We start from the raw sequence: 16,627 nt of genomic DNA on the forward strand, positions 1-16,627 counted from the left end.
CAGTTGAAATTCTTCTCAGGCAGTGCCAACTGATGATGTGATTTGTTCTCATCCTTTTCAGAAAGTTCCTCCTGCTAATGGCATGCACTCTTTCTAGGTAATATAGGCTCTGAATTGTCTGACAGCGATATCAGCATGTTTGTCTCTTCTGATGCAGGGAACACTTGGCGGCAGGTAAGAAAATACCTGGCTTGCACTGATAAAGTTCTAATGCCATAATTGTCTAACTTATTTCAAATCTAGAAATCTAAAGGTAGCATTGTACATAAGTCCTGACATGAATAATGTGTTTTATCCTTCTTTTTTAATGCAAGTTTAAAATGAATCATGCCAAGCTCATGCAGGTTGATATTTTATCCTTTGATAAAGATACATCTTATCAACAGTCCATGCATAAACACATCTCCAGTCAAGTGGAAAGGATTTTAATGCAAAAGAAAATAGAAACCCTGAGTCTATCATATAAGAAACATCAATCCTGCAGGGTGGATTTCAAACATAAAGCTAAGCTCTCTTTATAAGTTCTCCTAGTCTCAAAGAGAAACAAAAATAGCCATCACACAGGTGGTATTCTGGAATGTTTAAGTCTCACATGTAAATGACAGTAATAACTATCAGACTGCATATGTTCAATAAATACAAGTGGAATCACTTCAAACCAATGTGCTTAGCTTAACTGCTTATTGCCTTTCTTCTGAATGAAAATTAGATTTCAACAGCTTATAGAGCAGTCATTTAATGAGGTTTAGTTATCATAACAAGGTATAAGCCTAATGTATGACTGTTACACCTCAATAAATATGTTTAAATAAGCCTCTGGGGCTTAATTATCATACAGTAACTCGACTGTAAATTGAAATCTAATGCACAGGTAATCATACTTAACAATTAGTTCCCTTTGTTTGGAATTTTATAGCAGAGCTAGATGTGATAGCCCAGAGCTCATGCTTAGTTTTAAACCCTCAATAGTATTTGCATATTTGACAAAAAGTGACAGAGAAGAAACTTGGGGGATTTGAAAGAAGATGACCAATTCTAAAGAAATATTTGGTGAATAATGTCAAGATTCCATTTCCTTTCTCCTGACCCTAACCAAGGCATAGAACTTTCTCCTGCTATAGGCTGGGGTCATGTGTTGTGTATAAGAATTAATGAGGCTCAAAAGCATGTGACTGGTTAAACTCCTTTCTGCACTTCGAAGGGCTCAAGTTGGGTTCCCCAGTACTCACACCCTGAAATTCATGACCACTGGTATCTCCAGCTTCACGTGTGGTATGTGTGTATGGTGTGGTGTGGTGTGTGTGTGTGTGTGTGTGTGTGTGTGTGTGTGTGTGTGTATGGTGTGGTGTGTGTGTGTGTGTGTGTGTGTGTGTGAGAGAGAGAGAGAGAGAGAGAGAGAGAGAGAGAGAGACAGAGAGAGACAGAGAGAGACAGAGAGAGACAGAGAGAGACAGAGAGAGAGACAGAGAGAGAGACAGAGAGAGAGAGAGACAGAGAGAGAGAAAGAAAGAAAGAAAGAAAGAAAGAAAGAAAGAAAGAAAGAAAGAAAGAAAGAAAGAAATCAAATGACAAATTATCTGGAGTGTAAGTTCAGAGGAGTCCATTGTAGCATTTAAACTGAGAACATAGAACACATCTTGTATAGAAGAATTTAGAGATGAAACTCTTTCCAAAATGTCTCCATTTTGCTTTAAATTCTTTTTTCCACATCTTATGAAAGACTCAGTTATAAAGGTGACCAAAGTTGACAATTTTATCTTGATAGAACGGTTTGTAACTTGGAAGTTCATCGATGAGTCAAATGAGAAAACATTTCTTTGATTAAGTTGGGAATTTCAGATAATTAGGTAACAACGTTGGAATAGGGAAACAGAGTTCAGGGAACCCCACTCTCACATGTTGCTATCTGAGCATTCTTTTTTATTATAATTTATTTATCTTACACCCCCATATTATCCTACCCTCCCTCCCTCTTCTCCCCTATTCCCCACACCTAGACCTCTGACTGGGGAGACCCTCCTCCTCTACTGTCTGACCACAGCCTATCTGGTCTCATCTGGATAGCTTGCTTCTCCTTCCTCTGTGTGCCCACAGGGCCTCCCCACCAATGGGAAGTGATCAAATTGCAAGTAACAGAGTTCATGTCAGAGGCAGTCTCTGCTACCCAACAGCCTTGGAGAATGAGGTGACCACTGGCTATATGTGAACAGGGGGTCTAGTTTCTCTGCATGCATTGTTCTTAGTTAGAGAATCAGTTTGTGTAGCCCCCTCCCATCAAAATCATCCAGCCTTGATTGTCTCCCTGAACCATCTGGGTCCTTCCATCCCCCAACTCTTCCATGCCACTTTCAACCCCCTGCCCAGAGTCCTGCTGTGAGTTCCAGCATCTCTCCCAAATCTCCACTGAATGAAGTATTTCAAAAGACATCTATGTTGGGCTAATATCCACTTATAAGTGAGTATATACCTTGTGTTTCTTCCTGGGTCTGGGATACCTCACTCAGGAAGATCATTTCTAGTTCCATCAGTTTGCCTACAAATTTTGATTGTGTAAATGTACTACAGTTTCTTTATCCATTCTTCAGCTGAGGGACAGCCAGATTCTGGCTGTTACTAATAAAGCTGCTATGAACAAAGTTGAGCAAATGTCCTTGTTGTATGGTGGAGCATCTTTTGGGTATATGCCCTGGAGTGGTATAGCTGAGTCCTGAGGTAGCACTATTCCTAGTTTTCTGAGAAAGTACCAGATTGATTTCCAAAGTAGTTGTACACGTTTGCACTCCCACCAGCAATGAAGGAGTGTTCTCCTTTCTTCACATCCTCACCAGGGTGTGCTGTCACTTGAATTTTTGATCTCAGCCATTCTGGTAGGTGTAAAATAGAATCTCAGGGTAACTTTGATTTGCATTTCCCTGATAACTAAGGACATTGATAATTTCTTTAAGTGTTTCCCTGCCATTTGATGTTCCTCTCTTGAGAATTCTGTTTAGCTCTGTACCCCATTTTTAATGGATAATTTGGTTTGTAGTGTTTAATTTCTTGAGTTCATTATACATTTTGGATATTAACCATTTGTCAGATGTAGGGTTGATGAAGATCTTTTTCCAGTCTGTAAGCTGTCATTTTATTCTGTGTCATTTGCCTTAAAGAAGCGTCTGAGTTTCATGAGTTCCCATTTATTAACTGTTGGTCTTAGAGCCAAACTATTTGTGTTCTGTTCAAGAAGTTGTCTCCTGTGCCAATGAGTTCAAGGATCTTCCCTACTTTTTCTTCAGATTTAGTGTATCTGGTTTTATGTTGAAGTTTCTAATCCACTTGACTCTAGCTTTGTGCAGGGTGAAAACATGGATCTATTCACATTTTCTACATGTAGACCTCCAGTTAGACCAGCACCATTTGTTGAATATGCTATCTTTTTCCAATTGTATGATTTTTGCCTTCTTGTCAAGTGACAGGTGTCCATAGGTGTATGTGTTTATTTCTGGGTCTTTGATTCAATTCCATGGATGAGCCAGCCTATTTCTATGCCAGTACCATGCTGTTTTTATAACTGTTGCTCTAACGTACAGCTTGAGATCAGAGATGGAGATTGCTCCAGAATATCTTTTATTGTAAAGGATTGTTTAACTATTCTGGCTTTTTTGTTTTTTACTATGAACTTGAGAATTGATCTTTGTAGGTCTGGAAAGAATTGTGTAGGTATTTTCTATAGGGATTGCACTGAATTTGTAGATTGCTTTTGGTAAGATGGCCAATTTTTACCATGTTCATTCCCCTGTTCGATCCATGAGCATGGGGAATCCTTCCACCTTCTGATATCTTCTTCCGTTTCTTTCTTCAGAGTCTTGAAGTTTTGTTTTATTTTCATATAAGTCTTTCACTTGTTTGGTTAGAGTTATGCCAAGACACTTTACATGATTAGTGGCTATTGTGAAAGGTGTAGTTTCCCTAATTTCTTTCTCAGCCCATCTGTCATTTGTACACAGGAGGGCTACTGATTTTTAAAAGTAATTTTGTATCTGGCCACTTTGATAAAAGTGTTCATTAGCTGTAGGAGTTCTCTGGTGGAATTGGAGTCAGTTTTGTATGCTATAAATATCATCTCTGAATAGCAGTGCTTTGACTTCTACCCTTCTGATGTTGATCTCCCTGATCTCCTTTTGTTGTCTTACTGCTCTAGCTAGGACTTCAAGTAATATATTGAAGAGATATGGAGAGAGTGGTCAGCCTTGTCTTTTCCCTGATTTTAGCTAAATTTCTTTGAGTTTTTCTTCATTTTGTTTGATGTTAGCTATTAGCTTGCTGTATATACCCTTTATTGTGTTTAGGTATGTGCCTTGAATCATTGATCACTCTAAGACTTTAAACATGAACAGGTGTTATTTTTTTTGTCAAGTGCTTTTTCATCATCCAAGGGGATGATCATGTGGGTTTTTTCTTTCAATTTGTTTATATGGTGGATTACACTGATGGATTTCCATATATTGAAACATCCCTGCATGGCTGGGATGAAGCCTACTTGGTCATGGTGAATGATATTTTTGATGTGGTCTTGGATTCAGTTTGTGAATATTTTATTGAGTATTTTTGCATCAGTGTTCATAAGAGAATTGGTCTGAAATTCTTTCTTTGTTGGACCTTTTTGTGATTTAGGTATTAAGGTGATGGTGGCCTCATAGAATGAGTTTGGTTATGTTCCATGCATTTTTATTTTGTGGAATAGTTTGATGAGTATCAGTATTAGTTCTTCTTTGAAGGTTTGGCAGAATTCTGGTCTGAGATATCTGACCCTGGTCTTTGTTTTTTGCGGGGAAAGGGGGAGACTTTTAATGGCTTTTTATTTCCACAGGTGATATAGGACTATTTAATTTGTTTACCTGATCTTGATTCCACATTGGTAAGTGGAATCTATCAAGAAAAAATTTCATTTCATTTAGATTTTCAAATTTTGTGGAATACACGCTTTTGAAGTAAGACCTAATGATTCTTTGGGTTCCCTTGGTGCCTCTTTTTATGTCTCCATTTTCATTTCTGATTTTGTTCATTTGGATAGTGACTTTCTGCCTTTTAGTTTGTTTGGCTAAGAATGTGTCTATCTTGTTTATTTTCTCAAAGATTCAGTCCTGGTTTTGTTAATTCTTTGTATTATTCTCTTTGTTTCTAATTTATTTATTTTGACCCGGTGTTTGATTATTTCTAGTTATGTACTCCTCTTGGGTATGTTTCTCTCTCTCTCTCTCTCTCTCTCTCTCTCTCTCTCTCTCTCTCTCTCTCTCTCTTTTCCTGAAAGCCTTCAGATGTGCCATCAAGTTGTTTGTATGAGATGTTTTCAATCTCTTTATGAAAGCATTTAGTGCTATAAACTTTCCTCTTAGTACTGCTTTCTTTGAGTCCCATAAGCTTGCATATGTTGTACTTTCATTTTCATTGAACTTAAGGAAGTGCTAAATTTCTTTCTATTTCTTCCCTGACCCAATTGTCATTGAGTGGAGAGTTGTTCAGTTGCCATGTGTGTGTAGGATTTTTTGTTATTTCCGTTGTTGTTGAGGTCCAGCTATAGTCCATGATGGTATGATAGGATACAAGGTGTTTCAATCTTCTTGTATCTGTTAAGTCTTACTTTGTGACCTACTATATGACCAGTTTTGGAGAAGGTTCCATGAGGTGTTGAATGGAACATATAATCTTTTGTGTTTGTGTGAAAAGTTCTGTAGATATCTGTTATATCCATTTGATTTATGACATCTGTTATGTCGTTATTTCTTGGATTATCTTTTGTTTCATTGACATATCATTTGGTGAGAGGCAAGTGTTGAAGTCTCTCACTATTAATGGGTGTGTATTGATGTGTGATTTAAACTTTATTAATGCTTTTTTTACATATGTGGGTGCCCTTATATTTGGAGCATAGATGTTCAGAATTGTGATGTCATCTTGCTTGAGTTTTTCTTTGATGAGTATGAAGGTCCTTCCTTATTTTGTTTTTATTAGTTTTCTTTGGATGTCTGTTTTATTAGATATTAGAATGACCACCCCAGCTTGTTTCTTGTGTCCATTTGCTTGGAAGACCTTCTTCTATCCCTTTATTCTCAAGTTATATCTATCTTTGTTGCTGAGGTGTGATTCTTGTATGCAGCAGGATGTTGGGTCCTGTTTACTCATCCATTCTGTTAGTCTGTTTCTCTTTATTGGAAAGTTGAAACCATTGATATTGAAAGAGATTAATGACTGGTAATGTGAGGTCCTTTTATTTTGATGTTAGTTGTGGTAATGTGTTTTTGTGCTTGTCTAATTTTTGTTTTGCTAAAGTGAAGTTATCTATTTAAGGTGTTTTCCCTGGGCATAGTTAGCCTCCTTAGGTTGGAGTTTTCTTTTTAGTTTCTTCTGTACAGCTGTGTTTGTGGATAGGCATGGTTTAAATTTATTTTTTCATGGAATATCTTCTTTTCTCCACCTATGGTTATTGAAAGTTTTGCTGGGTCTAGTAGTATGGACTGGAATCTGTGGTGTCTTAGTATTTACAAGAAATCTTCACAGGCCCTTCTGGCTTTTATGGTTTCTACTCAAAAGTTGGATGTGATTCTGGTAAGTTTGCCATTTTATGTTACTTGATCTTTTTTTCCCTTGCCTCTTTTAATATATATTTTTGTTCTGTATATTTAGTGTTTTGATAATTATGTAGCAGGAAGATTTTATATTCTGCTCTACTGTAGTTGGTGTTTGTTAGGCCTCTTGTATAAGCATCTCTCTTTTTTAATTGGGGAAATTATTTTCTTCTTTTTTTTTCCCAGCATAGGCTTCTCTGTGTAGCCTTGGTTGTCCTAGACTCACTTTGTGGACCAGGCTGGCCTCCACCTCACAGTGATCTGCCTGCCTCTGTCTCCCAAGTGCTGGGATTAAAGGTGTGCACTAGCAAGCCCAGCTCCGGGAAATTTTTCTTCTATTACTTTCTTGAACATATTTTATGGGCCTTGAAGCTGGCCACCTTCTCTTTCCTCAATTCCAATTATTTAATAAGGGTGCTTAATTATGTCTTTTCATGGTGTCCTTCATTTCTTGGATGTTTTGTGTTAGGAATTTTTTTAGTTTTATCATTTTCTTTTATATTTGCATCAAATTCTTCCATTGTATTTTCCACACCTGAGATTCTTTCTTTTTTTCTATATCTTGTATTTTTTTGACAATGCTTAGCAGTTCTTGTTTTTTTTCCCCCTCTAAGTTCTCTCTTTCCATGCTTTCCTCAGTTTGTCCTTTTATTATTATTTCCATTTTCATCTTCTGATCTATTTTCCTTAACTTCATCCAGTGATTTATTCCTTTCCTCCCTATAGGCCTCTGTCATGACTTCTCTAAGGGCCTCAATATTTTTGGCCTTATTTTCTTGTATTTCTTTCTTTTTTGAATATTTTATTATATATTTTTTATGTTTTTAAATAATTTATTCAGATCACATCCTGATTGTTATCCCCTCACTTGTATCTTCCCATTCCCCCTTCTCTCTTTTTCACCCTGTTCCTTTCTCCTAGACCTGTGACAGAAGGGGACCTCCTCCTTCACTATATAATCATAGCCTATCAGGTCTCATCATGGTAGCCTGCTTCCCCTTCCTCTGAGTGCCACCAGGCCTCCCCACCAAAGGGAAGTAATCCAATTGTTAGCACTAGAGTTCATGCCAGAAGCAGTCCCTGCTCTTCCTTACAACCATGGAGAATGAGCTGTCCATTGGTTAGATCTGAACAGGGGCTCTAGGTTTACTGTGTGCATTGTCCTTGGTTGGTAGAGCAGTTTGTGCAGGGCCCCTGAGTCCAGATCTGCCAGCCTTGATGGTCTTCTTGTGGGGACCCATTCCCTCTGGGTCTTTCTATCTCCCCATTCTTCCATATCCCTCTCACCTGGATGCTAGTGAGTTCTAGCATCTGTCCTAATCTCCCACTGAGTTAAGACTCTCATGGGACATTCACGTTGGGCTAATATCCACTTATAAGTGAGTATACACCATGTGTGTCTTTCAGGGTCTGGGTTATGTCACTCAGGGTCATCATCTGTAGTTCCATCCACCAGCTATTCCACTCCTTGACATATACCCAAAAGATGCTCCATCACACAGCAAGAACTTTTGCTTAACTATGTTTAAATCAGCCTTATTCATAATAGCCAGAATCTGGAAACAACTAGCTGTCCCTCAGTCGAAGAATGGACAAAGAAACTGTGGTTCATTTATAGTACGGAATACTACTCAGCTATTAAAAACAAAGAAATCTTAAAAACAAGGAAATCTTCTTGTGTTTCTTTACAGATTTTTTTTTCATTTCATCCATTATCATCTTTATATGGAAAGATTCTAGGTCATTTTCTTATGTTTCAGTTGTGTTAAAATGTCCAAGGCTGATTGTCTTGGGGTAACTGGGTTCTGGAGATGCCATATTATTTGGGCTTTTGTTGTTTGTGTTTTAAGCTGGCTGTTAGCCATCTGTTTGTCTCTGGTGTTGGGTGATAGTTTCTGGTGTCTTTCATTAGCTGCTGAGAGCAGCTCATAGTGAATGGCTATTGTTTGAGATTCCTCACCTTCAAGGATCAAGGATCAGGAGAGTGACCTGCAGTCAGACCTGGGAACTTTCTGTGGACCAGCCAGGAGACCTAAGCTCAGGCCCACCCATGTTCACACCATGGTGTCCCCATCAGCAGGGAGACTCAGACACTGGTGTTCTGTGGAGAATGTGCACAAGCCTGCAGGCACTGAGGAACTTCCTGTGGATTGGTTGGGTTACCTGAGGTCAGATCCACTTGCATTCCAGATCATAGGGGTCTCCTCTGGGCTAGAAGGCCCAGACACTGGTGTTTTTTGGCCCTCAGTTCTGTCTGATACAGAGAGCATGGGTGCCACACAGACAGGCAAGTATTTCGACTTTGAAGACTTTTCTATGTATTACCTAGGTGGCCTGAAGCTGGACTCATGTGGTCCACAGTGTGGACCCCTCTCACGAGGGAAACCCCCCCCCTGCACTGGCACTGATGTTTTGTAGCTCTCTGTTTGGTCCTTAGGTCACTGCTTTCCTGCTGATCAGATTCAGTGTGTGATCAGCACCACCATCTTGGATCCGTCAGCTATCTGAGCATGCTTACTCTATGGATACAATGGGAATATTGTACTAAACTGTCTCCAGGTTTCCCTCCATCTGGACATGGATATTCTCTTCAGTTTCCCAGTGTTCTAACATCATTTTCAGAGGCAGCAACTGATAAGTGCTGTCACAGATATAAGAGACTACAAACATTAATATATACTGTTTATGCTTAAGATTTACTTTGTAGAACTATAAAGTTCTTTTATATCCTATCAGTGGTAAGGGAGCCCATGTTGAGGAGCATTGTTTTATTGCTTGCATTTTCTCAGTCATTTAGGGAAACTTATTTCTATGAGGGATATTTTAATCTTTCTATGCAGACTGATTCTGTGTACCCTGGTCACCAGGTACAGATGTGATGTATGCCTCTGTTTCTTGTTTCTCACCCAGATCTTTGAAGAAGAGCATAGCATTTTGTACCTAGATCAAGGTGGCGTCCTGGTTGCTATGAAGCACACGTCTCTCCCAATTCGACACCTTTGGTAAGGGTGCTTCCAGCTTAGGAAAAATGCAGGTGGTCGCTTATGTTCATCAGAACCAGTCTCTGAATCATGTGACTAGGCTGTTCTAGCTACCAACAACTACTAGTACATAACTTAATGTTTGTTCTGTTGAAATTACTTTGTGGCCTAAGTTTTTTGAGAGGGGGAAGTTGTGGGCAAAACGGAAGCGTGGGTAAGTGTTTCTGCTCCTAAGAGAGCAACTGCATTACGGATTTCAAGTGTGACAATGTCTGTATCATTTCCTTAGTTCCTCAGCACCATGCCTGGGACAGCCACATTTAATCTCTCATAATCTCTAAGCAGCAACAGTACTTGTAATCACTCATCCCAAAGAGCGTTTCATGAAGTTGAGTTTCTACACAGCTTTGTTCATCCCACACAGAGATTTGTAGGTCACGACAATTCTGCTCCTATCCTGTGTTACCTGTGTGACTTCCTTAGCTCCCTTTAATGAGGTAACAATGGGAAAACATACCTGTGTCTTGTACTAAAGCATGTGCAAAGCCTAATGTCTACAGGGGTTTCCAACAAGCTTCTTCATTCGTATTTAGACGTGGTCCTCTCCATATTAAGCTTGTGAAAAGTCTAAAATCTGGTTTTTCTTCCGCCTTTCATTATATTAATGACCTCAGGAGAAAACTGCAAAAGATTGCTCCTCAAGATGTGGCTCTTGAGGAAAGATATCTTCAGAGAAAGAGTAAAACATGTCCTCCTGTGCAGCTATCTTATTCGGTGCTCAGGTTGCTATATTCAAACACTGTAAAGAAGATAACTCATAAGCAACCGAAATGTATTGAATGGTTTTGTGACCTAGAAGCACAAAATAAAAAGTGCTGGCCAAGTCCAAGTCTGCTGAGGAACCACTTTCAGATTCCTAAATGGTGCCTTGTCACTTGGTTTCCACATGGCCAAAAGAACAGGGCAATCCAAGGCAGTTTCTGTTAACACAACAGTTCCATTCCAGAGGTCTCTATCCTTCCAATCTCACTTCTCTCCAAGTATTCATATCCCAGTGCTATTTGTGGTTTAATTTTTAGCATATGTTCTCTGAAGAGAACACACACATTTATATTACAGCAGACCGCCAGACTTCTCTTGTCCTCAGCTGCCTATTCTTCTAGTCCGTGAGGTCAACAAGGATTCATGGAGTGTAAATAGCATTTGGTTATAGGCTGGTCACTTAGAGATGATTTTGTCAGTTTTGTCAAACTTGCAAGGCTGTCTATGCCCAGTAACACCAATAAGACACCGCAGATTTAGAGATAATCCCATGAAGTTTAAGAATTTAACAATATGTAAATTATTTCCTGCCATTAGATTATTCTCTTTTCACATGGCTCTCTCTTATACATGTCTCAATATGTCTGGTTATAGTAGCTTAAGTATCTCTATTCCTGTCTTTTGATATAATGAAGTTATTTATCTGTAATTAAGTCTCACTTTGTTATTATTTTCTCACTGGTAACTAGCATCTTTCCTTACCCAGAGTTATACCTTTTCCCCCTGAGATGTTATAACTGTAAAATTGTTCTGCCGCTAGGTTGAGCTTTGATGAAGGGAGATCTTGGAGCAAATACAGTTTCACATCCATTCCACTGTTTGTGGATGGGGTTCTGGGGGAGCCTGGAGAAGAGACACTAATCATGACGTAAGTGGTATGCTGTAATCCCTTCTTACGATGGCACAGCACATATAGAGAGGTGTTCTGCAGCTGAGCCTGTTGGATTTGTGCTGATAGTTTGAGAGGTGTTAGCAGTGTTCATACATCTGACTTCAAGAATTTTGAGCCAAGAAGAAAAAGGCACAGGCTGAGGGATGGTAGGAAAAGAGCTGTGATCTTGTCTTTCTGTGGTCAATAAGTTTAGGTAAAGTAACAAGGCCTGTCTTAATAGAAAATAAAGCTATATATTTTTTAAATGTAATGATAATATGCAGACTAAATATGTAGAAATCTTTAAGACCATGGCATTTCATTTTCCCTGGCTTATGATTTTCCATTGCCTTACATAATTGTGAGACATGTTAAGGAAACTAAGAGGACAACTGGTTTTGCAAAGCTGCATTTACACTCATTCTTATCTGAAAAGTAATTTGTAGTATGAAACTGATAGTCCCTTCTCTTAGAAAATTGGCCATGGAAAACATGGAAAGGTAATTCCATAGTTGATCCAAATCAAAGAGAACAATTAACACGTGTTTAAGCCTCCTCACTTAACAATGAGAAAAGACAACAAAACAAAAACGAAAAACCCTATTATGTGCAGTAGCCCTACTTTCGCCTTTGTACATGGCAACCACAGCTAGATTAAAACTGTGCTCAGTAACTTATTTTTGTTCCATCTTTATGTTTTTAAAGTACTGTTTCCCACATAGAAAAAGTGATCAGAGTAGCCTTTAACCACAGTTATGTCTAGTGAATAACGTCTATATAACTAACTTAACCCCTCCCCTCCCCCACTGGAGCAAGGTTTGCAAGGTGAAAGCAGTTGTAATTACTTAGTCCTGTTGTCACTTTCTGTAGGCCCTGATGAGAAGGTAAAAGAATACGGAAGCCATCAGACCAGATATATTAACAGAAGAATCTAGATGTCTATGTTGGGCCATATGTTGCTAGTGACACGACTTTGCTCTTTATGTCTTGCAAAAAAAAAAAAATCCCTGAGCCTCAATTTATCCATCTGCAAAACGCAGTCAGGGATGGCTCTCTCTCCATAACTGTGCTTGGCAGCTAGGTGATGTGATCCATGTGGTGTGCCTGGCAGCATACCGTCTTCACAGCAGACAGTTTAATGCAAGCTGTTGTTAATACTGTTGTTGTCCTTACGGTTGTGACTCTGTCTGTCACTGCAAACCCTGTAGAGTCTTTGGACACTTCAGCCACCGCTCCGAATGGCAGCTGGTCAAAGTGGACTACAAATCCATTTTTGATAGGCGCTGTGCTGAAGAAGATTACAGACCCTGGCAGTTACACAGCCAGGTAAGGACCTAGAGAGATGGGACTAAACCTGGGAAGGAGGAAGGGGCAGTTTGGACAAAAATTACTCCTTAAGGCTTAAGATATGGAGTTCTCAAGTCCACAATGTCCATTTTGTTCTTTCATGTTTTATGTCTCACAGCGTAAGCAAACAGAACATTTATATCCTGTTGTGAAGTTGTTTCTGCTTTTTATGCTAGGATATAATGAGATAAGAATTCAAATGGCTTGGTTTAGATTTACACCTCAAAGTGAAATACCAAATTCAGCCTTGAAATTCAAACGTGATTTGTCTGAGTGTAGCACCAGGCTGCATGATAGAGCCAGGGTGAGGGGCAGTTTGTCAGTTTCAACAGGCAATGCAAATAGAGCTAAGGCGTGAAATAGTCAAACAGTGATGGGTGAGTGGTGCCAGAGAAGTTCTTCCCTGTTTCACTGATTCCCTAGGAGCATATAGCGGCGCTTGCCTCCTCTGAGATACTCATGGTATAAGAATATGAAATTGCTAATAGAAAATTGGCTTCCATCATCCTTCTCAGTTATTCATTTCATATCAAAATCCTTGGATGAGAGCTTCTCCTTTTGATTTCCCAAGGCAGAAGTCAATCTGCAGACTATTCAAAGGGTATGGTAGACATTACGCTAAGAAGTCATACCCATATTCAGACAGTGAAGCGTCTCTCGCTCCATTCTCTGACTGAGTAATGCAGTTATACGTGAGGCGAAGTGGAGCCAGTTAAAGTGAGCTTCCCAGTAAAGACAGGGGATAATAGATTTTTAAAAGTTCTACTCTGTCTTTTCACAAACACAGAGGCGCTGTATATAATAGTGGGCGCAGCATGAGCAGGGAACACCCACCCTATTCAGAGATTCAACAATGGGATTTTCACTCACGTTACTGGTGTTTTTCTCTTTGGGATTTGTTCACATTGTGATACTCACAACTTTTATTTATTTCTTGGAAAAAGGCTGAACTTAGCTTTCTTGCTTGTCTGCCAGATGACCGTAAAATCACTGCTATAATGTAACATAGAAAGAAACATGATAAGCTGAGATTAGATGGGTATTTTTTCCTTAGCCATGCTCTTATTTAATGTGCCCATAAATGACCAACTGTATAAATCCTTTGTAATAGTAAAACTGAAATCCATCATTATAGGTTAGCAGGCAATTCATTTAGTTACAGGCTATCTTACATTCCTGTGTGCCCTTCATTACACTAAGCCTGGCACTGATAAAGAAGGCTTTGCTTGACATATAAGGAGTTAAGGCTAGTACTAGAAACATCTGCATTGTGTTTTGGGGGGCTGCATTTGTTTTTATACTTCATCACAGGTGTCAAAAGGAAAATACTAATAGCACAAATATGATACTCCAAAGTATCATATTTATATTAAAGTTTTGCAGTAAAAAGTCTAATCTATGTGCTCAATTTTGTGTGATGTTTGTCTCTCCACAGGGGGAAGCATGCATCATGGGAGCCAAAAGGATATATAAGAAGCGAAAATCTGAGCGGAAATGTATGCAAGGAAAGTACGCTGGAGCAATGGAGTCTGAGCCTTGTGTGTGTACAGAGGCGGACTTTGACTGGTGAGCTTCTATAGCTATCCCACAGAGCTGTTCAGTAATATAATATCCATGGAGCTCTCAATAAAAGCTTAGATTTGAGAAAGTGATAACATACCTAGGGCCAAGTGGTGGACCTTATATTTTTTATGAAATTCTCTCTTGGCAGTATCACAGTTTTTGTTAGTTATGTGAATATGTCTTTCAAAAGAAAGCAGCAATTTCTTCGTTGGGTTTTAAGAGGCCTTACAAGATGGTTGGTAATTACTTTCATACTGATGTTGCATTCTCAGAAAAAAAAAGGAGAACTCACATCTATCTCAAGCTGCTTTAGATAGCAACATGGGAAGGACTAATTGGAGTTCTCAGGGAGCAAACATGTATATGTACCACATAAGATCTTTCTAGAATCTAGTATCCTTGGTAGGCATAATAACCTAAAAAAGGCGTAAATTCTCTGTCCCTGAAATTTTCAGTCTGTGCTGGTCAGCTGACTGCAGCTTATGAAAGCATCAAGTGACATTTAGAAACTCAGTACAAGAGTGGGCTCAGCTTGACCCTGTGAGCTGAGTGGTAATAGAGCTAGTTTAATCTAGAGAGGCAGAGACACTGGGAAGTTTCAGCTAAACTCAAAGAGCAGTAAAGTTCTTCCCAGACCCTCACTGAGCAGAAATCTATATCGTAGAGCCAATGGTGCTCTTGCTTGATTCTAGGTCAGTGTTCAGTGTTCAGTGTTCAGGTGAAAGTGAAAAACTGCTGAAAAAGGCTAATAGTTAACCCACCACATTTTCTGTTGCTCTTTCCCTCTTCTATTTTTCTTATCTACCTCAGAATATATACTAGAGAAAGCAACTGATATATATTTATATAAAGGTTTTACATTCAAAACTTGAACCATCTGTAAACTATTCATTTTTATCATTTTGTTTTTAGCTGTACCTATAACAGGTCACATGTATAGTCATCAAGAGATGAATGAGTATATGAGACACAGTCTATACATGCATGTCACATCATAGAAAAGTTAGTCTTCTTTAATGAGCAACACTAGAGATGTTCTCATAATCAGTGATGCTGAGAAAGCCTGCCAGTTGTCATGCCAATAACCCACCATCGCTTTCTCTTGTTGGTGAGCACAGAAGACCAAGAGCCAGCACTGTAGCTGTTTGTACTTAGTTAGAAGGCCTCAGAGCCTCAGCAGCAGTGGAACTCACAGGAGATCTGCAGCGGCTTCCCCAACCTGGACTTCTGTCAATGATATGTAACTGCAGCAAAAGTATTTTATCCTTGCCCTGCTCTTGGGACTGGCACCAAGAAGGATACTCGCAAAAATACCTAACTTGAGATTTGAAGCTATCCATCATATCCCTCTTTCTGAAGCCTGACCAGTTCTTGATCATCTGCATTGTTGAATAAGAATTTGCAAAGGAGGATGGAGAAATGGCTCAGCAGTTGGGAGCACTGACTGTTCTTCTGAACGACCTGGGTTCAATTCCCAGCACCCACATGGCAGCTCACAACTGTCTGCAATTCCAAAATCTGACACCCACAGACATCACAATGCACATAAAATAAAAATAAATAAATAATTTTTAAAAATGCGAAGCACGTCAGCATGCTCCATTAATGGAAGAGCTAAAATGCTGTGAAGTAGCCATTCTTCAGAAAGAGCAAAAACTCCTCTAGTAGGAAATGTAAGAGGAAATGTGAGCTAAGATACCCCAATATTCTGCTTTCTTATGTGTAAAAGCATGAATATATTCTTTGAATATATTTTCCTAAAATATTTCAAATGGACCAATATTTTAGTTTTGTTCAAGGCAAGAGGATAAGGTAATTAATTAGGCTTCTTTCCATGTTCACCCTGCGTGTCTGTCTTATTCAGAGCCTTGAATTCCACAGGTAACAGGAGTCTGTTACCAGTCCCACAGGCTGAACATCATCCTAAGGAGTAGAAAATGAGTCTTAGGTAGTGCTATTGTGAAGCTTCTTGCTCAGATGGGATGTTTGTGATTCTACAATGTCTGAAAATATTTTGGAAGGCTCACCATTCCCCTGTTGGGCTTCTGCTAGTAGCTGGGTTTTCTACAGTCTTGCCTAACTAGGGTAATGAAAGATGTTGTCATTGGGGTCTCCTTATTAGTTAGGATCCCTGGATATTTCTCGAGTGATGCTGTGTCACTTTCCAGCTTCTGTAAGGTAGTTTCTTGAAGTGAACACTGGGTATTCTGAAAGTGGCTCTTCTGTAGGCTTCTTATTCATGCTGTGTTGAACCAGGCCCTAATCCAGAGGGTATGTGCAGAATTTGCAGTTCCAACTGTCCCATGACAGGCCTCCGAGGCTGGGCTCATTTCTCCCTCCATGCACACTGTGTGCCAGCATCTCACCTCTATTGCAAAGATGAGCCAATTCACACTAATGCGTGCCCACTGCTGCCTGTGACTTGTCTCTGCATGTGG

At 39.4% G+C, this 16,627-nt stretch overlaps 1 protein-coding gene across 5 annotated transcripts in view; it reads left to right on the forward strand.

Annotated features, from left to right (window-relative positions):
- Positions 1-16,627, forward strand: part of SORCS1 (sortilin related VPS10 domain containing receptor 1) — a 515,429-nt gene that overhangs the window by 414,872 nt on the left and 83,930 nt on the right. For all 5 annotated transcript variants that reach the window (XM_084757893.1, XM_084757894.1, XM_084757897.1 and 2 more), the window contains exons 12-16: positions 98-174; positions 9,516-9,607; positions 11,169-11,276; positions 12,488-12,605; positions 14,062-14,192. In XM_084757893.1, the coding sequence (XP_084614019.1) occupies positions 98-174; positions 9,516-9,607; positions 11,169-11,276; positions 12,488-12,605; positions 14,062-14,192 (526 nt within the window). The remainder of the gene's footprint in view (positions 1-97; positions 175-9,515; positions 9,608-11,168; positions 11,277-12,487; positions 12,606-14,061; positions 14,193-16,627) is intronic.

The sequence above is a fragment of the Acomys minous genome (assembly GCF_964271855.1).
Source record: "Acomys minous genome assembly, chromosome: 2".
NCBI classification, from domain to species: domain Eukaryota; kingdom Metazoa; phylum Chordata; class Mammalia; order Rodentia; family Muridae; genus Acomys; species Acomys minous.